This window comes from Zophobas morio, unplaced genomic scaffold (genome assembly GCF_036711695.1).
Source record: "Zophobas morio isolate AGI-343-1 ecotype UQ-CSIRO unplaced genomic scaffold, CSIRO_AGI_Zmor_V1 ptg000004l, whole genome shotgun sequence".
Taxonomy (NCBI): Eukaryota; Metazoa; Arthropoda; class Insecta; order Coleoptera; family Tenebrionidae; genus Zophobas; species Zophobas morio.
In genome coordinates, this window is record NW_026972109.1 from 5360474 (window position 1) to 5384015 (window position 23542).

The window sequence follows — 23542 nt, forward strand, 5'->3', positions numbered from 1 at the left end:
TTCAATTCAATATCATTGCATTTCTGAAACAAAATCATCCATTTACGAACGAATTAAGGAGGGATCATCGAAAAAATTCAATAATTGGTAACCCGTTTATCTAAAACAATGATAATAAGCTTCGGTTACTCCTATCAGCAAGATAAACTCGTATTGTTGCATTGTTTCCGTGTAATTAAAACTAGAAAAACAAAAACGTAATTTATTACTAACCTAATTCCATTAATTCCTAAAAATGTTCATCGACCGTTTCGTTGAAGCGGATTACGTGCTGCAGGAGATATAAAAGCACGATGCATACTCACATAATGTTCAATCTAGTTATAATGTGGCAAAAAGTTTCATAACCACTGCTTTAGCGGATACCACCATGCCTTACCGACAGAATGGGGGCAAAACGACGGTAAATATCGTAAAACTTAACACTGATGGAACGTGAAATAGCAATATCTTTCAGGATTTATCTCATTTAGCACGAGTGTTTCTAAATGATTTTCACATACAAAGTAGAACGCTGAATCCCGCTGGCGATTAATTTTTTTTTGTGCTCTCAAGCAATTCGAACTCGGTTACGCCTCGTCAAAAATATTTTTAGTGTTTGTGTTTTCACGTTATTAAAATGTATGTTTTGCAGTTGTCTCAATCCTCATAGCCCTGATCATCTACCCGGTGTGTTTCGCCGCCGAGCTGAACCTCGGCAATAGGACAATATGGGAGTTCGGTTGGGCGTACGGAGTGGGCTGGGGCGCCGCCATCTTCCTCTTCGGCGGCGTGGTGCTCCTCATGTGCGACAAAGAAAGCGAAGAGATCTACTATAAGGAACGAAAAATCGTGCACGATAACGATTCGAGGGCCTAGTGGCCACATAGTCTGCCCGATGTTGTTCTCTGATCGTAAGAGGTCACCCTCTCTCAGAGAACGCGGCGTGAACGAGAGATACGTGTGAATGGGTCGCTTGCCTGACACTGGATGTACACCTGGTCAGTTTGATTACGACAAAATCGCGATTTTCGTCTTTCGTTCCAGTCTACACGTAGACCCGTTTTCGTCCGGAACTTCGCCGTCAAACTGATTAGTGGATTACCGTTTTTTATGATTTGTTTGATTTGCTTGCCTGGTCATCACCAGTCAGCCAGTTTTGTAGTTGTTACCATTTTACGGCGCTGATTGGTTTGATCGTTCGGCTCGATCTTTAAGTTTTGTTTTCGGTGTCGCGCGTGATCGGTCGAACGATCGGATGGATTAGTGCAGGATGCGTGATTAGAGCGACTGAGAGACAACCCGGGCAGGCTAGATGTATGGAACACAAAGACTTGAACCAACTTTTAAAATGAACTGCGTGACATGTGCACGACTGACTGTTGTCCGTTCGAGCGAATAGTGGACATGTCGGGGCAGTTCGTAGTGATGTCAATATAGGTATAGTTATTTCCTCGATCGATGGCAGCTATTTTTTTTTTCGACGAATTTTTCGAAGGGGCATTATTTTGCGTTGGTTTGTTGTATGAAACGAAATTCGTGCAGCTGCGCTTACATGACCAATACGTAGTTTATTTCGGTTCAGTTGTGTGATGTTAGGGTACATTGGAAAACAAGCATATCGATTTTTAAAAATTTAAAGTGAACAAATTTTGCGTACGTTATTTTTTTTGTATAGTTAGGGTAATTTGATAATACTGGACCAATGTTATTTTGCTTTAAAACAACTGCCAGATTTTTTGTGGCCACAAGCATTCATTCAAAACAAAACCTTCTCATTTTCTGTAATTATAGTTCGTAAGTTTTTTGATAATTAAGTAATTTTTTATTTATTATATTGTAAATAATGATATTGTCACATAAGAAGCATGGTATAAACTGTAGTGTTGTGATATATAGCTTGTGTATATAATAGATGTGAGAGCCATATATCTTGGTAGAAAATGCAACTTATAAGTACATACTTACTTACAACTTATATTTTCTACTGTTAATTTCATTCCATTATTATAAAATGTGTAAATTACTGTTAACAGTTGTATAAAAATAATAAAAATTTAATTCTCTTTATGTAAGGGTAGTTGATCTCAACTGGAGGTGTGTTCCAGGGCGGGAAATTCGTTACATCGTGTATTTCATAAAAGCACTTGTACCTATCTTCTGTCAAAAAAAAATAAATTATTTGTATTATAAGGCTTTATTTACAAAGTTATATATAAAATAAACATTCAAATTTCGTACAAAATACACATCCAACGACAAAATATACATTTAAACCATGTTTTTACACTAAATTCTCTTATAAAACAAGAAACTCTGTGTGAATAACGAACGCAGTGTTGCCACGTCTTGAAACTTCAGTAGATTCAACTGGGCTTCAGCACGGGCTTAGCAGTGTTGGATTTTACTACTGACATTAAAGTGACGTTTGTGAATGAGTCATACTTAAAAATACATCGTCAAGAGTTCTACTAAGTTAATGGAATGTTTATATTTTATAACTGACAATATTAGAAAAGCAGGTCTTAAAATTTATTCTGGTGGTATCACTGCATTCTTAAATGGAAACGTCACTTACATTTATTAAATTGTGCATTGTAAAACAGCCTCGCTACGTAGTATCTTTCAAACATTTACATAAAATATACTTACCATATAAACAATCATAACATTTGATGTCAAAAATAAAATAAAAGCACTTTTTGGAAATTCCTCACCAATAATCAAAAGCCGAATTTCCTCGGAGGAGAGTCCAAAATGCCGTTGTCCCACCCAGAATCCTCACTATTTTCCTCAGGTGTATTTATCTTCTCTTCCAGTTTGAAGAGTTTCACTTTTTTAGCCTTTGGCTCGTCCTGTTCTAAGTTTTGGTCAATATTCTGATAAATCTGTGCATTTAGGGTTTGATCCCTGTGTAACACGTTAGGTTCAACCTTTTTAGGTTTGAGAAATTTTAACAAGGCCACGCCTTCTTCATATGACGCATGCGTAGAATAGCAAACGTAGTGCGTATATTCATTGCTTTCAGAAATACCCTTCTGAAGACTATCACTTTTCCATCGAAACGCCGAAACTTTTATATTTTTGACTTTGTAATATACAGTGTTGCGACAGATTGTTGTATAGTGACTACCACAAGCACAATGGACTTTGGTCTTATTTCTGTCTTTAGTGATTGCTTGATCTAATTCAGGTACCCTTTTATAGAATTCATAGATGTCGTCATTAACATGAATCGGCATTTTAACTTGTTTGGAAATTTCCATAAAAAGATACTCGTAGCCATATTTCGCTTGTGTATTCAGAGCTATTATGTGTTTGTCACTCTTCGAAATCCACTCGTTGATAATGTTACAAATTTCATCTAAACTTTCCGCTCTCGAAGGGAACTTTTCATACTCTTTTAAGAAAAAAGTCGTGTCCAAGTACACCGCGTCGATCTTTTTTTGGTTATTTAGAGAATCATAAAATGCTTTGAGTTTGGAAATATCGGAAGAATTAATTCTGTAGTCACCAGTGTACAAAACGGTTTTATCTCCTTCAAAGAGAAACATCACAGAACCTGGGCAATGCCCTGCCGGAATTGGAGTCACACATACGGTCTTATTTTTTAAAGTTATTGTGGTGGAAGAGTGAAAATCTAGTTCCACCAAATTGTTTGCAATGAAGGGGTGCATATTCTTGAGAATTTCTGCAGAGACGTGGGATACGTAGATAAAACGGTTATTTGCAACTAGATTTTTTTGAAAATCGAAGTTACTAAGACCCTGCATGTGGTCGGTGTGGCAGTGGGAGAGGAAGAAGGCTTCCGAGTCGAAATTGGCCCCATCGAACCTGAAATTTATAACTGTATTTTTCATTTTATTTAAAATGGCTTGAATAGGCAACCAGTAATACTGCAAAATGACGTGGACGTGAATACATCCGATGAACTGATTTTAGGACAGCGTTTTATCTTTTCCTAAAAACTCGGATTATATTGTTCGTAATCACGAGTAAATCGGGATTTGTGTTTCATTTTTGTTTGCTTTGTTCGCTGTTCAAACAAAGAGTGATTCTTTTAAAATTTTCTTAAAATATTGTAACCTTAAGTCGTTATTGCTTTCCACAGACACACTTTACTTTATAAATGCGAAACTCCCTCACCTATCGATGCTGATCCCCGGAATCTCGTCGACTTTCCCTCCGAACGTGCTCATTTTCGAACTTCCCGCGCGCCTTTGACAGGAAGCGCGTCGTTGTTTTGGCGGTTGTTGTGTAGGTTATTTTGTCGTTAACCTAATTTTCGTGGGGACTTGTTTGTCCAATTTCGCCCCGAAAATCTGCCACGTTCGTCCGCCGCCGCCGCCAGCAGCCTGCGATCCTCCCCTCGTGTACGCCCCCCTGGACACCGCCGCCGCACCGCCACCGATTCACTGCAACACGAATCGACGAGTCAAGCAGCCATTGCTCATCGCAAGTGAAGGTCGACGCTTTCGTAAAGCTTGGTTAGGTTGTCATTTTTCGCCGTAAAAACCCATGTAAGTAGCACTTTTAGCCCCCTAAACCGGCCGCTTCGGCCTGCGGACGCCGAATCGGCCTTTAGTTTCGCCCCCACGGCCGCTGTCGACGCGAAAATCGGCCGTGATGTAATTGTCGTTTTCCTTTCTTTCCTACAAGATTGGTATGCAATGGACGTTTATAGCACGCAGTTACGGGTAATTTCGTGGCGCTTTGGAAAAAAATCGACTCCGGAATCGGGAAAGTGGCGGAAATTGATTATTGACGGGGGAAAAGCGGCAATGTTTACGTTTTTAGGATTTGTAAACTGTGCTAACCTCAATTACGCATAACCTCACTTGTCAAAATTGTTTAACCTCTACGGGGGACTGGAGCTAAACGGGGTTGCGATGGGGGTTGAAGGGGCGTAGGCTGACGCACACGTCAGCGGATTACGGGGAATCGAGCGATTTGGTCGATGGGTGGCATGGGTTTGGTTATGGCGATGGTTGCGGGTATTGTTTAATTGATTTATAATAGCCGCGTCGAGTCGGTTTATTTAAACGCGAAGATAATGCGTGAACGGATTCTAAATATTTGCATTTTATTATGAAATATTGGGCGAAGAAATGGCCGAATTGGATCGGTGTGACTCCATCGGGGACGTGTACGTCAAACTTGTCATTTACATCTTCAAAGCCTGCGTTGATCTGTCTCATGAATATATTATAACTGGTTTATTGCTTGCTCAATGTTGTACGCTATGTTAATAGACTATTTTGTGATATGAATACAGACATAACTTTTAATGTATTGTTAAAACAATTTACATACTTTTAAACGACCATGTAGTGGATGTAGAGTGCTGCGGATAATCGGGTCGCGTTTCAAGTGTCAAATTATCTAAGGCTCCTTTGATACGACACGATTTTCAAAACAAAATTTAGTATCGTGTTAATTGGACTTTAAACAATAATTTTGGTTCTATTTCCTGTATTTAACTTGATGTAAATTTTGTCGTTAAATAGTGTAAAGCATACTTAATGACATGTAGAATTCCGTTCATAAATATACACCATTTTTGATTAACAAAGTTTCAAATGTCATTGTATCGATTTGAAATTGAATTGCCATTTCGAACTAGTCGGAAAGAAATCTCATATTTATTTGTAAAGTCACACAAAGTATGTTTCAACTTCAATAAAATTTTCAAGTTGGAAACTTGGAGATTCTAACGAACCAATTTCATCAGTGACCTGAAATTTTATGTGTCATAGTTATTGGTGTTTGATTGTTTAATTTACGATTTATGAAAACATTAGTGATGTCATAATGGTAAATTTGCGCGTCGAAGTAGGCTGAGGCCGAAAAATGAGTGTGAAACATAAATTTGTGTATATGGATTTAAAACTCTTTGTTCATCCCTTTATTAAAAGTGGTGACGTCACGTCGAAATATTGTCAATTTAAATACGTTACACAAAAATAAATATGTAATTCTGAATTTGTCGCTTGGGGTTGCACAATATTAACTAAAATAAATTAATTCATCCCCTCCAGAAATTTGATGACGTCAGAGCGTGTTATCTTCAAAAAATATACAGTATTAGTTGTCCCTGAGAAACAAGTATCTAGTTTTAGCATTGATTCCATTAAAAAAAATTATTAAATTTGTTATAAGTTTCCATGTGTATATTAGCCGTGGGTTTTTGTGATAGTGGGTTTTTGTGATAGTGGGTTTTCTCAGATGGATCGCCTTACGCCTATGTTTCACCCAATAATTCACACAATACTAGTTTACCAACATTCATAAGCAGCAATCCGAAATTGATAAGAATGTCGTCAGATAATATGTATAATTTTTTGCCACGCGTTTGTTTGCTATTGTCACAACTTCATGTTTACAGATTTACACTATGAGCGTTTAATATTTATATAATTAGACTTATTAATTATGCATAGTTTTGAGAATATTTACCCCTGACTTGGAATATTTTGAACTACCCTATAAGTTCGATCGAAACCTCACTTGTCACTTGTGCTACGAGTGTGTCAAATTTTAATCGAGCCAGTTTTAAAAATTAAAAGTACCACTTGACTTAAGTAAATAAAAACAAACAACATTATTGTACTTAACTCTCGTTAGAAGGTCAACGATTTTTCATTACTACTAATTCCATCGTAATCGTGTATTGTTTTATAAACTAACTACAATTGTCACTTAAAATTATTAACTGTTTTGTTAATAATATTTGTGTTGTCTATTAGTAACATAATTCACACTTGTTTCTAATTAGTGACATATAACACTCTCCAATTAGTAAGTGTGTGTAAATATACGATAACAAGTGTTTATGATAATATCTTATATGTCAAAATATTGTCTCAAAAAATGTTAATTGAATAAAAAAAAACCCGAACGCTAACTGATAAGAATACGATCTTCGAATCGAATAATCACGGATCTCGCCCAATATCGATAACGACTTAATCCCATTGATATTGTAATCCCATTGAACGTTATCTCTTTTCCAGGATTTTAACTACGATGACTACAAGCACCCACCATGGAAGATAATTTCGCTCTAACTTGGGAAGACTCCGCCGCCGTCGTCCAAGGCGAAGAAGTCATCTGCAGCATAGAAAATGAAATCCTTCCGGCCGAGACCTCGGAGTTCACCGGGGTACAGCAACCCGAGGAGGAAGAAGAGGAAGAAGGTCCACTAGCCGAACCCATCCCCGAGCCCGAGGGCAACATCGTCTACATCACCGAGGACAATGTCCTCGTCATGCAACCGACTAACACCGTCAACTTCCAGGACCAATTCATGGAAGTTGCTGAAGACGTGGCCGAAGAAGTAGCCGAAGAGATCGTGACGGAGCAGTGGGACGAGAGCTGCCCGGAAGAGATAGTAGTGGGGTCGGAAGAAGCGGTGGGTAACGAAGAACAGACGAACGAGGATTTCGATATACCGTTGCCGACGGATCAGGATGAGTACACGGCGTCGAGACCGTACCCGTGCGACTTTTGCAGTCGCAGGTTCAGGAAGAAGGCGAACTTGATGAACCATATGGTGGCGCACCAGACCGATAGGCCCCACGGGTGCAATCTGTGTGGGGTGAGGTACATAAGAAAGTGCGATTTGATGAACCACTTGAAGATACACGCGTATATTCCGGAAACGGATGGGTTGGAAGAGGAGGATGTGCAACAATTGGATGAGTCGGATGGGGAGAAGAGGAGTAAGAGGAAACAGTTTCCGAAGAGGAAGAAGAACAGGATTAAGGAGGAGTATGATTCGTATGAAGGGGATGAAGCGGCGTCGAGTTCGAGGTCGTACAACTACGTCGATGAAGATATGCGCTTGATGGAAGCGATGGAGAATAACGTGAAGGGGGATTACGCCGACTATGGCGATTACATGGCGGAGAATCAACCCGTGGAGGTGCGATACCCGATTACCGACCCTCGTAAACCCTTCGTGTGCCAGCATTGTGGCGTAGGGTTCGCTCGAGAGAAAGCTTTAGCGTCTCATGCTCGTATCCACGGTGGCGATAGCCCTTTCGAGTGCCAGAAATGCGGGGAGATGTTTTGGGACGTCGCCCTCATGCGCGAACACGTGCGCAGTAAACACGGAGACATCGAAGATTTTGATGATGACGAAGACGAAGACTATTCTGAGGAAGATACAAAGTATGGGACCTTCTATTGCTCGACGTGTGGTTTGTCGTTCCACCGCCAGGATAATCTAAAGCGGCACCAACGAGTCCATATAAAAGAAGAATACATCAATGATCATGAATTCGGCCACATTTGTAACGTCTGTGGCGAGTCTTTCCCCGAAGCGTTGGATCTTCTCGCTCATGCCGAAGTCCACGCTCGCGGTTCGGAGCACCGTTGCATGATCTGCGGAGAAGTGTGCACTGATGACCAAGCCGTCGCCGCTCACGTCCAGTCCAAGCACGGGAAGAATCTCCCCCCGAATACTTGCATGTTGTGCGGACGCACCTGCAAGGACCGACGGACGTTGCTGAAGCACTCCTGGGAACACTCGAAAGAGAAGAGCTTCGCGTGCTCCAAGTGCGCCAAAACCTTTCATAATAAAGCCCGTTTGAAACGACACATGTTATCCCACAGGAATAAAATCGTGTCGTGTGACGTTTGCGGCGAGGAGTTCCCGGACGGGAGATCGTTGATGAATCACAGACACAGCCACAGTAGTTTATCCGGGCGCCAGTTTCCTTGTAGAGAGTGTGGCAAGACGTTCGGCTCGCGCAGCTCGCAGCAGATACACATCAGGATCCACACCGGTGAACGCCCGTATGGGTGCAGGTTCTGCTGGAAGGCCTTCGCCGACGGCGGCACGTTGCGCAAACACGAGCGCATCCACACGGGAGAGAAACCCTACGCATGCGCGGTGTGCCCGAGGGCGTTCAACCAAAGGGTCGTCCTCCGGGAGCATATCCGGTCACACCACTCAGGTCCCGATCCTAAGTACACTCACAGCGTGACCCCGTATTGTTGCTCGGTCTGTTCGGATATGTTTGCCACGTCGCAAGATTTAATCGTGCATTTGATCCACCACTGCGATTTAAACACGGCGATGAAGAGACAACCACAGGTGGGTCCGAGGAAGTATAAACGAAGGAGGAAACTCAAACCGCACGAGCTCGAGTTGATTTCGAATAAAGCGGACGACGAAGTGGAAGAGGAAGAAGAGCAGCCACACTACACTGACTCAGAAGAAGAAAGAGAACTCAGAAAGAAGAAACAAAAAAATAAGAAACCTTCCCCGAAACCCACTCTGAACGAAACTTACACCGACTTGTACAACAGTTGTTCGTCTGCGATCGAAAACATCAATTCGATAGTGAACTCGAAGTCGACTTCCAAGTCGAAACGGAAGATCAAGGCAGAGCCTGCGGTTCCGTCGCGCCCGAAGATGATCCACACGCAGAAAACTCGCGTTCCTGTGGAGACCGGCGAGGACGGGAAAGTCAGACATAAAACTAAAACCCTAGTGACGCGGACGCAACCCACCGAATTAAAGTCAGCAACCGGCGAACGAATAAGGCCGAGGACTAAAAACGTCAGTTATCACATACTTAATTCCGAGAAGCTCCCTCTGGCTACGTTTCCGGACGACGACACCGAGCAAGCGGTTAACAGTTTGTTGAAGGAGGATCAACTGAACGATCAGAGCAACGGGGTGGTGTACATGGAGCAGACCGAGACGACGCCCGAGGTGGCCGCCGAGCAAGTGGTGGAGACCGAGATGGACAACGGACCAGTGCCAACCAACATAATCAAAGTGACGTCGACGCCGACGCAGTTGCACAATTTGAGGCCCGGCCGCACGATCATCGGGCCGGGGAGCAAGGTGGTGAGGCTGGTCAAAGGCGGGATGATCATCACGAAGAACAAGAAGATGGAGCCGGAGAATATCCTGCCGGATATCGACAATATGAAGAACGACGACGAAGTGAGGGTCAAGCAGGAGGTCGTAGACGCCAGTCCGCTGCACGAACTGGCCGAGTTGTCCATGCAACATGCACAAAATATGTTTAAATGTGAGATGTGCAGTGCCGTTTTTGACGATAGAGCTAAACTGTTGGATCACGTGCCCATACACATATGATTGTAAATAAGTTCGTTTTTGTTTGGTTCGAGATAGAAGTTTTCTTTGAATTGTGTTGTTTATTCATTGAGATAGGGGTTTCGACCGAATTGTCAAAATTTATTTTTTTATGATGCGAAGTTGGTTAGAAGACCGAGTTTTTCAAGGACTGGATGTGTAGCGATTCTGAACCCTCTTTAACTACTGAATATATTTTTGTATTATTTTCTATGAGGAGATGCTTCTTCAATGACACATTTTTAATACATACATACATACTTTTTTCTTTAAGTAATTGCAAAATATTGTAGCAAACTAAGATGTATTTTAACCTCTTTGTAACGATTTTACTAGTTTTTATGTATATAAAGTATAGATTATAAATGCACTAGTAAATAGAATATGTAAGTTGTATGTTATTGATGGAAATAAATCTTTGGTTAGGCAGCGCGCTCGCTTGATTGATCACAAAAAGGACCACCCAGAAATTCATTTTTGAAGTGCAATGAAACGTGTGCCGAATTTTTTGCTACGTTGTGTACAACACGTATTCTTGACACCTAACTGCACTACCCCACTTTTTTGACATTAGCAACAATTAAAATCGTATTAACACCATAAACAATTAGTAAAACTTAACCAAGTTTGTCAGGATCGCTTTATCCATTGTAAATTCGCAAAAATCTTGAAAATCAAGCTTATAATTGTTATTTATCAATTACTTTGAATTTAAAAAAGTCTAGGCCGCCATTATGTTGGCTGCCTTGATTTTTGACACTTGTCGAAATTGGTTATCGGATTTGCGTCAATCAATTCGGGGGTGTTTTCGTCCAAATCCCAACAATTCCAGTTGGGAACGGTGCACGTGCGTAAATTCCCACAAAAGCCCCCACCATGGCGCTGGAAAACACGGAGCCTGTGGCCAAATCGAAAAAACCTTCAGGTAATTCCGCAATTATGACATTCACGGGTGAATCGACCTTTTCTCAAGAAACCGCCCCTCATTATCGATCTCGCAACCCCATAAAAACGTTCTATGGTGTAACACTATGGGAAATTGCCATGTGTTGTTGTTTTAAGGTCACGAACGTAGCAATTTTGTCCCAAGTACAAAGACTTGCTGTGAAATAATTTACTTGCAATGATTTATAATTCATAAACCACGGTAATGTGTAGACTAATAAACATGGGTTTATTTAGTGTTGAGGTAATGATGGGAGGGTATTGTATGCTCTCTTCAAACATTGGTAAACTTTAAATTACGACCGTGTGATTTCAGACAGCGCCTTCAAGCAGCAGCGTCTGCCTGCCTGGCAGCCCATTTTAACAGCCGGGACTGTTCTACCTACGTTTTTCGTCATCGGGATAGCGTTCATTCCAGTGGGAATTGGGTTGTTGTATTTTTCGGATGAAGTGAAGGAGCTGGTTATTGACTACACCAACTGCAACAAAACAAGGGACGTCAATGGAACTTTCAATGAGACATCTGAGCGTTGTGCTGATGTCATCGCCAATAACGCTACTGAAGAATGCAACTGTACCATTCCCTTCACCCTCGAATCGGATTTTAAAGGAAAAGTCTACATGTATTACGGTTTGAGCAATTTCTACCAGAACCACCGACGGTATGTAAAATCGCGCGACGACTACCAGCTACTAGGCAACTTAAACCCAGAACCATCAGCAGACTGTACCCCCTTTGCTAAAACCAAAGATGGCAAACCGATAGCACCCTGTGGCGCTATAGCCAATTCTTTGTTCAGCGACGTACTTACTTTGAAGCGTTGGGAGAACAACAAAGCCTGGGCTGATGTCACTTTACTAAGAAGAGGGATTGCATGGGACTCTGATAAAAACATCAAATTTCGAAATCCTGATGGAGGTGATTTGAAAGAGGCTTTCAAGGATTATGCTAAACCCCTAGCATGGAAGAAAAATGTGTGGGAGTTGGATCCTGAAGATGAAGATAATAATGGGTTTCAAAATGAGGATTTGATTGTGTGGATGAGGACTGCCGCGTTGCCTACTTTTAGGAAACTGTATAGAAAAATTGACCATGACCAAGACGGGTATAAAGATGGGTTGCTTAACGGAAAATATTTACTTAAAGTGCAGTATTGTAAGTTAATTAACGCGTTCGATTTTTGGTTCTAATATTTTGATTTGTAGCCTACAATGTGTTGCCATTTGATGGGTCAAAACGGATGATTTTAAGCACCACGTCTCTCTTGGGTGGAAAAAACCCGTTCCTGGGCATTGCTTACATTGTGGTCGGGTGTGTGTGCCTTCTTCTAGGAATAGTGCTGCTTTTTATTCACATAAAATGTGGAAAAAGGTGATTGATATTGTGTCGTTTGAAGTAGTAGCTCATTTTTCATAATTTTAGCACAAGTGAGATGATTAATGTCAACCCTAGGACAAACTATCAGTAAGAGCGACATTCCTATGTCTTAGAGATTACAAGTGGCCTTATTGTTACTAACTTCACCACATTGATTTATTCAAGGCTGTCACCAGTCATTAATTTATAGTAGTCGTAAGTTTAATTGTGATAAATGTACAAGAAGATTTTTTAATTTAAAATTGTATAATTGTATTATATTTGTTCGTAAATAAATGTGACGTATTATATAATTATATTAAGTGCGGCACGATTGGTAGCATTGAACGTGGACGTGTTTAGTTTGCAGTCCGCAACAAAATTAAATGCCAAAAACGCGTATTTAATGGTAAAAAACGTGACGTCACAGGTGGGAAAACCGTTGAATTGGCGGTTTCATTTCGTCGCAGTTGGCAATCCTGCGTGACGTTGCAAAAGAAATCAAGCTCGTTTTCTTTTAAATAAGTACATTAGAACGCTCACGTCGATACTTTGCAAAGACTTGAAAAGATATCAACTGTATTTTCCCCGTTTTGTATAATTTTGAACCAGTAGTGACAGTGGTGTCAGTATGCTCATCCGCCGCGCGGTGGCGCTGTTGTTTTTCATCGACAACACTGTCACACATAACCTAAAATATATCGTTTGACAGTTTAGAATGTGTGCATAAAATTAAATAATGCAGTGTTTTTTTAATTTATAAGTAAAAGAAGAACTTATAGTGTTCGCGGACAAACTTCTGCCACAAAAGTAAACATGGCTGCAACAAGTTGGATGCGATATCCAAACACACGTTACGGTCGATTTCAGAAAGGTAATGTGTTTATTCCGGTGAGGAATTGCGATTTAACGCTATTTATGTTTCTAGGACGGTACCAGAACAAAGAAGACGATATTAATTTTGATGTAAATAGCGGTAAGCGTACACGTGAGAGTCATAGTTTGAGTGAGTACATGAGGGAATGCTGTTTCAGATTCACGCCAGAATGTTACGAATATATTGACAGCGCTTTGTCATATCTCCGATATATCCGATGGGAAACGCTTGAATTATTTAAACGCTTTCGTTAAAGTTACTTTGCATATCGAAGGCAACTTTGAAAGTATCGGGTTCAACATGAGGGATATTTTGTGTTGGTAAGTCGCCTCGTGCATTTTTAACGACCGGTTTTTTCATCCGTCACGTTGTAAACACTGACCATAACCTACTTAGATGCTTTGAAAAATTCATGTACAAATAACCTAGTTAGATGTTTCAAAAAGTAAATAGTAGACTTATACTCACGACGTTGCGCAGCCTCCGCATAGCCCTCCTTCACGAGTCGACCCAGGTCCGGTCCGGGGGCTTACGGGCCATCCGTCACGTCTTACGCAACGAGGACGACATAGCCCAACTCAACAAACTCCTAATCCCTTTTCTAATAGCCCGATCTTTAGACTTAGTTTTAAAAAACGACGTCGAACGAATCGAAGCGATGAAACTCATACGCAAGATCCTCCTCCTGTCCCCTTCCAACTTCCACGTGGCGTTAGGGCGGAGCTTGGTCTCTCTGGCCAATGGGGGCGTCGAAGAGAAGGACCGCCTTCTCCGCATCTGTCTCGCGACTTTGTGCGAACTGGGTACGTCTACGTTCGTCGGTAGTGACACCAAATTAATGTTTACGTTACAGGTGTGGTTAACACAAGTTTATTCATCGAAACGGGAGGCGTGGCAGCGGTTACGCGAAATTTACTAGAGTGTCAAACACCGAAAATTTCCGAATCTTTGTGTGGAGTTTTGTTGTCGTTGTTGGATAAACCGGCCACGAGGAACCACGCCGGGGTGGATTTACACTCGATTGCAGCTCCTTACTGTGATTTTCATTATAGGCACGGCTGGAAGGACAAAGACAAATATGTGTTAGTAGCGGGGTGGAGTGGAAGGGGTGTTAGTGCTTTTGTTGTTTTAGGGATGAGAGAGAGTTGAGGTTTAATTGCAGCAGGCTGGCCTTGTTGTCGATTTTGCGAAGTTGGCCAGGGATTCTGCACTTTTGTGGGCCGGCCAATAAGGCGGGGCTTAGGGCGGTCGTTGAGGTGCTGTATTTGAACCAATTAGAAGTCCGGGTGAGTTGTGTAAACTAAGTTCGAATCCTAACGACTGCGCTATTTGTGTTGCTTTATTATAACAGAAAGCCGTTTTGGACCTCCTGTACGAGCTCCTCGGTCTCCCTCAGCCCGAATGGACCGACGAATTTTCAGTGGCCTTGAGTGCAGTGGACCCCAGCGAGCCCCAATCTTCGTGGAGACTGAACGAGGGTTTCGTGGCCGCCGAAGGCCGCTCGATTTTGCCCCACTTAGCCAAAACTACTCCTAGTATAACCGACATGCATTTAGCTCTACTGCTCTACTCTTTTCTCGAGTGCGGCCTCCTAGGGGCCATCGTGGAAGTGATCGCCACCAGCGACACTTTCATTAGTGTGCGGGCCACAGTTTTGCTAGGGGAACTTTTACATTTAATTCAAGTTCTTCTACCTCCTGAGTGTTGTAATATTTCGCCGGCTTTGCCTTCGTTGTTGGAGTATGCGACGTGTGGGAATCCGCAGGCCGTCAAGGCCGTCAACGGGTTGCAACAGTTGCAGAAGTAAGGCGACGTTTGCTATTGAAAGTGTGAAAATACTGACTTGTGGGTTTTAGGTTGCTGCGAATGCGACCAGCGTCGTATAGTTTATATTTGGATTTTATTATGCGGAGTGGGGGGAATGTTAAGTTCGCGAGTAAGAATAATAAAAAAAGTCGACACAAATTGAAGACGTTGAAGGTTAAATTGCAGCAAGTAAGTTGAGTAAATCAGGTCAGCTTTGGAGTTCATGTTTGTTGTGTTTAATAGTTAGTGGGGAAGGACGGCGATGACGTTATCAAAGAAACGGGTGTTTTACTAAACAAAGATGCCTACACGTGGAATTGGAACCTTATTCGGATAGTGCTTAAGGTGAGATGAGTGAGAAGTTACGAAAATAAATAATAACTTAGGGAAAACCACAATTTTACGCGATTTTCAGGGCGAATCTGTCAAACTCGACCTCTCCGACGCCACCCACCGCAACTTCATGAAACGTCTCGTCGACTTCTACACTCCGTCTCGTAACCGCTACTCCCACATGGACCTCACCACTGCCAAGATCAGTACCGCGTACACCCTCACCGGCATCGATCTAATCAACTGTCTTCTCGACCTCGACCACGAAGAAAACAGCAGGATGTTGCGCGATTTGTTCGCGGACATTTCGGGGAACATCAGCGCCATCACCAGCGGCCGCAGCGTCCACGACTGCCTCTTCAGCCCGCAGCACATGAACAGCACCCAGTGCCAAAGCTACTTCCTCTTCGTGGGTCGCCTCACCTCCACCGACTTGGGAACGCAGCTTTTGAGCAGTCTGGACGTCTTCAGGAAGCTCGAACATTTAGCGACAACAACCAACAACGACTGCTACGTCAAGTTAATCGTGTCGTCGTTGGATTACGGCAACGTGGGGCCTTGTAGGGAGCTTCTAGGCGCGGTGCTGAGGTGTCCCGTGGAAAGCTCGAGGTTGTACGCGACACAGTTCCTATTGGTTTTGCTGAGAGCGGGAATCGGCGGCTTTTGTGATTGGGGGGTGAAATTTCTAGTCAATCAGCTGAGGGATAAGGCGAGGTCGGTGTACCTCACCGCCTTAAATATACTACATGAGGCTTGCGAACTCCAGAGTTGTCTGGAGACTTTGGTGAAGCTGAATCCCAATATGGGGAGCTTCGGGGAAAAGGGGTCTTTGCTAGCGATTCGGTTATTGTCGGTAGCGTCGGGGTTCCAGGTTTTGAACAAGAACGACTTTGTGCTTAACGAAATCAAAAGGTGGGACGATTACTTCAGCTGTAGGTACATTAAGTTGGTGGAAGGGGAAACTTCGGACGTTTTGACGTTACATCAGAGGGACGAAGACGGGAAATACGATAAGCGTACGAGTGCGATAAGGATGATTAGCAGGAAGGATTTTTTCTTACCGCCGCATTTGTATGGGCAGTTGGCGAGGCACACGGATGGGTTTTTGATGTTGGTACATCATGGGTCTTTGGAAGCGATGTTACAGGTGACAGAGGCATCGTGCGGTGAAGACAATAATTTAACGCTTGGAGTTTTTAGACCGTCACAACCGCCTCTTGCCACACCGAGGACGACATCCTCAAGCTAAAGGCTGCTCTTTGGGCCCTGGGTCACTTCGGGAGTACCAGCGAAGGTCTGCGCTACCTCATCCTACACAATTGTTTGGCAGCCATGATCGTTTTGGCACAAGACTGTCTAGTTTTTTCAATTAGAGCCACCTCATACTATTCATTAGGGTTAATAGCCACGACACGACAAGGCGCCGACGAGTTGTTCAAACTAGGTAAGTCAGCAAGGCACCGCATTCGGTCACACTCTTCACGCAAATCGTCTACAGGGTGGTTCTGTACGCGTCACAACCGGCACATCGCGTGGCCAATCATCGAAGAGGAGGCCTGGGAGGACGACAGCGACGATAGTTTGCGGTTACCATGCGCTTTCCCCGACATTTCGTCAACGCTGTATTTTTTCGATTCCGGTATTAAAGATGTGGAAGGCAGCACCGATGACGACACGTCGGAATCATTGGTTGCCCTACCAGGTGATTACCACGTGTCTAGCGAATTTTTGCACAAATCCGTGTTTCAGTAGATAGCATTATTGCCGGACCCCAGAAGTCTCTAACTTTACCCGCCAATCAAAATCAACCTTCGGCCTATCACAAGAGGTCGCTGTCGGAGTCGAAGACTTTCGAAATAATCCGAGCGCCCTCCGATAGCAAGAAAGGCAGCTTTAGGTTAGGTACCGAGATCGTGCGAAGGGTGCGCAACAACTCGACGACCGAATCGACGACTTCGGGTGTGAGTTCGTGCGATTCCGTCGGCGGCGGCCGATCTGTCGTATAGTAAGTCAATCACACTAATGTAGAAGTGTAGTAATGTTTATTTTCTAGCGAACGCCAGCAACTCCTCAGCCCCATCCCGAGTTCCTGCAGCTTAAGCACGTTGAAACAGTCTGGCCAGAAAGTGAGGCGTCATTCCGAATCGTCACGCCGCGTCTCCGTTCAAAGTACCGCCCAGATGTCTCGTCGACCAATCGCTAACTCTCTTTCCGTAGGCGGGTCTAACTCGGACAAATCGCTTCAGTCGCTGGTTGGAGGCGTGTCGGGGAAACTCAGCCACCAGGATTTGATCGGCTACGCCACGTTGCGGGCGTTGCGTAAGTCGCCTAGGTACCTCGAAGAGCCGGCCTACGACGCCGACGAGGTCGTCAACGATAGCTTGTGGGACGTACCGATTTCGCTCATTGAGGATTGTAATTTGTTGGAGATGACAAATTCGAGCATTAAGCGATTCTCGGTGCACGATGGGGGGGACGAGGGCGACGAGAGGTGTTACATGGGGATTAGTTTACCCGGAGATATCCACAACCTGTTTTTGGACGTGGAGGAGGAGGTGAAAGATGTGCCGTTGGAGAGGTTTCCGATCATTGAAGACGAGGTCGTGTGTACATTGCACGATTTTAAGGTGAGGGAGGAGACGCTTTGGAAACACGAGGCAGAGATGTGTTTTGTGTGTTCGGGGAAGGCGGCGCAGGAGGTGGAGGTGTTTGTGGCGGTGCCTGGAGGTGGGTATACGGGGGACGTGCGACCAGCGCGATGAACGCAAAATTCCAGACTGAGAAGTTACGAAAATAAATAATAACTTAGGGAAAACCTAAGATGTATTTTGTTTTCGTCGCGTAGTACGTTGTCGCACTTTGCTACTTGGACTAGTTCAGTATTTCATGTCGAGTATGTTAATTTTCAGATTTCGTGGACACCAAATACGACCCCAACAGCCCCGATAGTGAGTTTAGTTCCCGGTTGCGTTTCTGCGGTTGTTATTCGTTCCGTTTTCAGGTTTAATCAAAGCCCACGTGCTGCAGCTGATCGACCAGTTCTCGAACCCCGTCTGGTGCAAGCAAGTCAAGCAGTCGCTGCTCCAGTGCAAGCAGGGCAGCCCCCAGGTCTTCCAGGACCCTTGTCTCTTCTCCGAGGTGTGCAAGTTGCTCTCAGAGTGCACTTACCGCCTCTCTCCGCGTCGGATGCTGCACGAACTCTTTCTCGACGTGAAGTACGACGATCTGTACGCAGAGTGCGCAGATATATTGAAAAACGCGCAGAACGAGATCGATTCGGGTAAGTCATCGGGGGATTCGATCGACACTAGCGAGGGGGCGCAGCCGTCGTCGAACATTAAACAATTAGACTCGCTGAAACTCGCATATAAAGAAAATAAGTTTCCGATTCGGAATCGTAACGAATCGAAAATTGTGTAACTTGTGGTTCCTTTTTTTTATTTATTGTTTTTCGTCGAAGTATACAGGGTGTTCTGTTTAGGTTAAGTTTTAAGTTTTTTTCGCGTTGATTACACTGTCGCTTGGTTTTCTTTTGGCTGAGTTTGGCTCATTCCATTCTGCGTTCTGCCGGGAGGAGAACAACCTGTGTATTTACTTTATTTATTTGGATTTGAATAGCTGTTGATGTTTTATCGATTTGTGATGAAAAAAAAGTGAAGATTTGTGTCTGAAAATTCGTTTATTCACATGTGGAGCAGTTATCGTTACTTTTTTATATACAAAAAGGCAAATAAAAAGTGTTTACTACAAGGGATTTTATTTTCCGGTGTCCATTTTTCCAAGGCGCGTGAAAATGGCGCAGCAGGTGGGATCCTACCTTAGTCAATGCAGTCGCACGTTATAAATCTAGGGACAATATTCTCTAAAAAGGTCGGGTTTTTAATAGGGGCGTTATTCCTAGCGTAGTACTCTATGGTATAAAAAGTGCACAAACTACTCATACCAATCGCCAAAGAATACCAAAATATTACATTGAAAACGATATTTTTATAACCCCCGACGTTCCCCAAAATCGACCCGAGTACCACGAACTCCACAAACAACAAAGGAAAGAAGAAACCCAAAGCGTGCGTAAGACACCACTCGTGAACAAGAGCCGAAATCACAATAACACCGAATTTGGCCACAGCAGCACTCGTACCAAAACTCTCCATAAACTCTTTATAAATATAAACGTACAACCAATCCTGGACGACGATATTCCACTTTCGAAAATAGCCGCCATAACTCGTGCAGGTCCACCAGTCGCTGTAGAACATCCTATCCCCGAATTTGGTGATTTCGCCGAATAAATTTTGGCACGAATGTAGAATTATGAAGAAGGTCAACACCAGAATGAATATTCCGGTAATGGTGTTTTCGAACAGAATTAAAATGTGTTCTGTGAGTTGGTACTCTCGAAGACCGAAGTCTTGAAGAGAGGGATTGAGGAAGCGCTCGATCACAAAACTGAAAAAAAAATGGCTCCTACGAATTCCAAGAGTTTGAAGGCGGCAAAAGTCCAGTCGATTTTGTCTTTGCGGGGGTAGGAATCTCGGTAGAGGAGAGTGGGGATGAAGAGGAAGTATAAGAAGTTGGAAAAAATGGGAGGAGTGTGTTTGTTGTCGGTTCGTTTGGTGTTGATTATGTGCGGGAATTTAGTTCTGACGAAAGAGTGAATTTTCATTAAAAGTCGAACCTGGAAGGGTTAGTTTAATGAAAAAGTTGTAACTTTTGGTGACTTACGTGTTCGCATGTGACGATGAATGCAGAACATATTGGTAATTTAAAAGTGGTCACTATATTTTCGGCTAGATTGAAACTGCCCACGTAATACAATACTAAGAGGGTGATGCAGCACCGGTCCCAAATTTTTGTGTGTTGTTCTAAAAATTAGTGAATTTTTAACTAGCACCAATTGTGGTATAGGTACTTACTGTTTCGGAAAGTTCTAAATTTGGCCCAAATATTGAAACAACAGAAAACTAAGCAGGAGGATAGAATATAACAAAGCCAGGTTATTATAACTATGTGGATTTTTCCAAAGCCGATTTTTATAAGTCGTACCCCAAGGTTGATCCTAAAGGTTTATTTGTATGTCAAACCAAGTACTTTCCAATTGTGTAACTTACTCTCCTCGTTTAATATAATCGTAGGCCACCGTATTGAAAAATAGTCCTATGAAAATTGCAAGAAACATGTTGTATACAGTACGAATGTGTCTATCCTCGAATAAATCAGTCAGTAGGGAATTTCGCTCAATGAAGTCTTTTTCCTTAGAACTGGAAAAGTTCGAGGGTTGAAAGCCAAAATGATTCTTTGGTACTTACACATTATTTCTCTTTCGTGTTGACTCCATTGCGATTTCAATACTGTGAAGTAACACCTTTTTGTTAAAATAATTCTAAGTCAACCGAATCAAAATACGCACTCATTTCGTGTAATCACCGTAGTTATCATGAAGACTCCGACGAACATGAAAATACACTTTACAAATTCTACTATCAATTTCAGCAACGAATGACTAAGCATTCACAATTCTTTGCATTTTTTGGGAAGCTTAAAAAATGAAAGTCAAATAACTTAAAAAGTTCTATTGAATTTACTTGAAATTCATTCATTTCTTAAACTAACTAATGTCAATGCAATCACAGGTTAAAAACCTCGCAACCACCCATTCCCTAAAACTTGGACGCTCAACAGGAGCGTTAGCCCTCGCATAATACTCAATCCCATACATCGTCACCAACGACCCCATTCCCAAAGCCAACGCGTACCAAAACAACACATTAAAAACCGCCGTTTTGGGAGCCCCCACGTAGTTAAAAATAGTCCCGAAAACCAAAAACTCCGCAAACAACAACGGGAAGAAGAACCCGAACATGTAGGTGAGTACCCATTCGTGCACCACCGACGAAATGAGAAAAACGGCCAGTTTTGAGAGCGTGGTGTTCCCTTTGAAGACGTTGTCGTTGAAGTCTTTGTAAACGTAGAGGTATAGCCACGACTGCACGATGATGTTCCATTTGCGGAAGTACCCGGAGAAGTCGGTACAGGTCCACCAGTCGCTGTAGAAGAGTCTGTCTCCAAATCGTGTCAGTTCTCCGAACAAGTTTTGCCATGAGTGTAACACTAGAAAGAAACTAGGGAGGAGGAAAGAGATCCCAGTGGTTGGTTCTGTTTTCGAAAATGCACAGAATTATTTCGTTTGGGGTGGATTTTCGGGTACCGAGATGTTGTACTGTGGGGTTGAGGAAGCGGTCGATGATGAAACTGAGGTAGAAAATGACGGCTATGCATTCTAGGCGACGCAGAAGTACAAAGTTCCAGTTGATTTTAATAGTACGGGGGTAGGTTTCTTGGTAGATTAGTGTTGGTACGAAAAAGAAATAAAGGAAGTTGGAGAAAGAGGGCAGTTTTAGGGGGTTGTTGCTGTGCGGTTTGTGGCTGGTGGAAATGTTGCTTCTGATGAAAGAGTGGATCTTCATTAATAATCTCGTCTGTAAAGAGATTTTTATGAAAAGGTACTATTTTCGTGGTACTTACTTGTTCAAGAACGACTATTGCCGAGGAGGCTGGTGGCAGCTTAAATTCTGTGACCACAGAAGCGGCAAACTTGAAACTATGAATATAGTAGAGAGAAAGGAGGGTTATCCAAAACCAGTCCCAAAATTTCGGGAATTGTACTAAAAATACGATAAGCGAACGAGTGCGATAAGGACGATTAGCAGGAAGGATTTTTTCTTAGCGCCGAATTTGTATGGGCAGTTGGCGAGGCACACGGATGGGTTCTTGATGTTGGTACATCATGGATATTTGGAAACGATGTTACAGGTGACAGGGGCATCGTGCGATGAAGACAATAATTTAACGCTTGGAATTTTTAGACCATGACGACCGCCGCTTACCACACCGAGGACGACATGCTCAAGCTAAAGTCCGCTCTTTGGGCTCTGGGTCACTTAGGAAGTAGCAGCGAAGGTCTGCGCTACCTCATACTACACAATTGTGTGGCAGCCAAGTGCACCCCAAAGGATCGTATTCTGTCACACTATTTTCATTCAAATCGTCTACAGGGTGGTTCTGTACACCAGGTGATTACCACGTGTCTAGCGAATTTTTGCACAAATCCGTGTTTCAGTAGATAGCATTTTTGCCGGACCTCAGAAGTCTCTAACTTTACCCGCCAATCAAAATCAACCTTCGGCCTATCACAAGAGGTTGCTGTCGAAATAATCCGAGCACCCTCCGATAGCAAGAAAGGCAGCTTTAGGTTAGGTACCGAGATCGTGCGAAGGGTGCGCAACAACTCCACGACCGAATCGACGACTTCGGGTGTGAGTTCGTGCGATTCCGTCGGCGGCGGGCGATCGGTCGTCTAGTAAGTTAATCACACTAGTGTAGAAGTGTCGTAACGTTTATTTTCCAGCGAACCCCAGCAACTCCTCAGCCCCATTCCGAGTTCCTGCACGTTGAAACAGTCTGGCCAGAAAGTGAGGCGTCATTCCGAATCGTCGCGCCGCGTCTCCGTTCAAAGTACCGCCCAGATGTCTCGTCGACCAATCGCTAACTCTCTTTCCGTAGGCGGGTCTAACTCGGACAAATCGCTTCAGTCGCTGGTTGGAGGCGTGTCGGGGAAACTCAGCCACCAGGATTTGATCGGCTACGCCACGTTCCGGGCGTTGCGTAAGTCGCCTAGGTACCTCGAAGAGCCGGCCTATGACGCCGACGAGGTCGTCAATGATAGCTTGTGGGACGTACCGATTTCGCTCATTGAGGATTGTAATTTGTTGGAGATGACAAATTCGAGCATTAAGCGATTCTCGGTGCACGATGGGGGGGAGGAGAGCGACGATACATATACATGGGGATTAGTTTACCCGGCGATATCCACAACCTGTTTTTGGACGTGGAAGAGGAGGTGAAAGATGTGCCGTTGGAGAGGTTTCCGATCATTGAAGACGAGGTCGTGTGTACATTGCATGATTTTAAGGTGAGGGAGGAGACGCTTTGGAAACACGAGGCAGAGATGTGTTTTGTGTGTTCGGGGAAGGCGGCGCAGGAGGTGGAGGTGTTTGTGGCGGTGCCTGGAGGTGGGTATACGGGGGACGTGCGACCAGCGTGATGAAAGCAAAATTCCAGACTGAGAAGT

The 23542-nt window shown here is 43.4% G+C and overlaps 6 protein-coding genes and 1 pseudogene across 11 annotated transcripts in view; 5 read left to right on the forward strand and 2 right to left on the reverse strand.

The window, feature by feature from the left end:
* LOC135138664 (uncharacterized protein) overlaps positions 1–2172 on the forward strand; it is a 46279-nt gene extending 44107 nt beyond the window's left edge. For all 3 annotated transcript variants that reach the window (XM_064068644.1, XM_064068649.1, XM_064068640.1), the window contains one exon: positions 635–2172. In XM_064068644.1, coding sequence (XP_063924714.1) covers positions 635–858 — 224 coding nt within the window. In that variant the 3' untranslated portion in view covers positions 859–2172. The remainder of the gene's footprint in view (positions 1–634) is intronic.
* LOC135138620 (protein artemis-like) lies at positions 2158–4210 on the reverse strand. The gene is made up of 2 exons (XM_064068601.1): positions 4126–4210; positions 2158–3813 (listed from the first exon to the last, which is right to left on the reverse strand). Exons 1-2 carry the CDS (start codon positions 4176–4178, stop codon positions 2703–2705), a joined length of 1164 nt encoding a protein of 387 aa, XP_063924671.1. The 5' UTR covers positions 4179–4210; the 3' UTR covers positions 2158–2702.
* Positions 4211–4409: 199 nt separating this feature from the next.
* Positions 4410–10522, forward strand: LOC135138560 (zinc finger protein 91). Its single transcript, XM_064068543.1, has 2 exons — positions 4410–4499; positions 6993–10522. The coding sequence occupies exon 2, from the start codon at positions 7025–7027 to the stop codon at positions 10094–10096; it is 3072 nt and encodes a 1023-aa protein (XP_063924613.1). The 5' UTR covers positions 4410–4499; positions 6993–7024; the 3' UTR covers positions 10097–10522.
* A 324-nt stretch (positions 10523–10846) lies between these two features.
* LOC135138631 (cell cycle control protein 50A) lies at positions 10847–12709 on the forward strand. The gene is made up of 4 exons (XM_064068610.1): positions 10847–11018; positions 11355–12194; positions 12245–12410; positions 12462–12709. The coding sequence occupies exons 1-4, from the start codon at positions 10970–10972 to the stop codon at positions 12505–12507; spliced, it is 1101 nt and encodes a 366-aa protein (XP_063924680.1). The 5' UTR covers positions 10847–10969; the 3' UTR covers positions 12508–12709.
* A 383-nt stretch (positions 12710–13092) lies between these two features.
* On the forward strand, positions 13093–19161 carry LOC135138516 (rapamycin-insensitive companion of mTOR-like). 4 transcript variants are annotated; one of them, XM_064068508.1, is made up of 17 exons: positions 13093–13269; positions 13324–13371; positions 13430–13592; positions 13753–14075; positions 14126–14354; positions 14405–14558; positions 14624–15075; positions 15129–15267; positions 15322–15423; positions 15494–16558; positions 16612–16855; positions 16910–17113; positions 17161–17416; positions 17465–17580; positions 17629–18138; positions 18321–18359; positions 18413–19161. In XM_064068508.1, the coding sequence occupies exons 1-17, from the start codon at positions 13212–13214 to the stop codon at positions 18829–18831; spliced, it is 4521 nt and encodes a 1506-aa protein (XP_063924578.1). In that variant the 5' UTR covers positions 13093–13211; the 3' UTR covers positions 18832–19161. The 4 variants fall into 4 exon arrangements, with proteins under 4 accessions (XP_063924578.1, XP_063924586.1, XP_063924564.1 ...); XM_064068516.1 differs by having other exon boundaries at positions 17164–17416; XM_064068494.1 differs by having other exon boundaries at positions 17465–18138.
* Positions 19162–19191: 30 nt separating this feature from the next.
* On the reverse strand, positions 19192–22197 carry LOC135134179 (sterol O-acyltransferase 1-like; annotated as a pseudogene).
* Positions 22198–22215: 18 nt separating this feature from the next.
* On the forward strand, positions 22216–23412 carry LOC135134205 (uncharacterized). The gene is made up of 5 exons (XM_064062834.1): positions 22216–22224; positions 22278–22484; positions 22539–22771; positions 22820–22926; positions 22975–23412. The coding sequence occupies exons 1-5, from the start codon at positions 22216–22218 to the stop codon at positions 23313–23315; spliced, it is 897 nt and encodes a 298-aa protein (XP_063918904.1). The 3' UTR covers positions 23316–23412.
* Positions 23413–23542: the final 130 nt, after the last annotated feature.

What these genes read in the sequence shown, in the direction of transcription:
- LOC135138631 (XM_064068610.1), top strand. Translation starts at nt 10,970, where the DNA reads ATGGCGCTGGAAAACACGGAGCCTGTGGCCAAATCGAAAAAACCTTCA. An exon ending in CAAATCGAAAAAACCTTCAG is followed by an intron (nt 11,019 to 11,354) that starts GTAATTCCGCAA and finishes GTGTGATTTCAG; the next exon opens with ACAGCGCCTTCAAGCAGCAG. An exon ending in CACATAAAATGTGGAAAAAG is followed by an intron (nt 12,411 to 12,461) that starts GTGATTGATATT and finishes TCATAATTTTAG; the next exon opens with CACAAGTGAGATGATTAATG.
- LOC135138560 (XM_064068543.1), top strand. Translation starts at nt 7,025, where the DNA reads ATGGAAGATAATTTCGCTCTAACTTGGGAAGACTCCGCCGCCGTCGTC.
- LOC135138516 (XM_064068494.1), top strand. Translation starts at nt 13,212, where the DNA reads ATGGCTGCAACAAGTTGGATGCGATATCCAAACACACGTTACGGTCGA. An exon ending in ATGAGGGATATTTTGTGTTG is followed by an intron (nt 13,593 to 13,752) that starts GTAAGTCGCCTC and finishes GACGTTGCGCAG; the next exon opens with CCTCCGCATAGCCCTCCTTC. An exon ending in CTTTGGAAGCGATGTTACAG is followed by an intron (nt 16,559 to 16,611) that starts GTGACAGAGGCA and finishes TGGAGTTTTTAG; the next exon opens with ACCGTCACAACCGCCTCTTG.
- LOC135138620 (XM_064068601.1), bottom strand. Translation starts at nt 4,178, where the DNA reads ATGAGCACGTTCGGAGGGAAAGTCGACGAGATTCCGGGGATCAGCATC. An exon ending in CCGGGGATCAGCATCGATAG is followed by an intron (nt 3,814 to 4,125) that starts GTGAGGGAGTTT and finishes TATAAATTTCAG; the next exon opens with GTTCGATGGGGCCAATTTCG.
- LOC135134205 (XM_064062834.1), top strand. An exon ending in AGGGTGGTTCTGTACACCAG is followed by an intron (nt 22,485 to 22,538) that starts GTGATTACCACG and finishes TTCAGTAGATAG; the next exon opens with CATTTTTGCCGGACCTCAGA. An exon ending in GGCGGGCGATCGGTCGTCTA is followed by an intron (nt 22,772 to 22,819) that starts GTAAGTTAATCA and finishes TTTATTTTCCAG; the next exon opens with CGAACCCCAGCAACTCCTCA.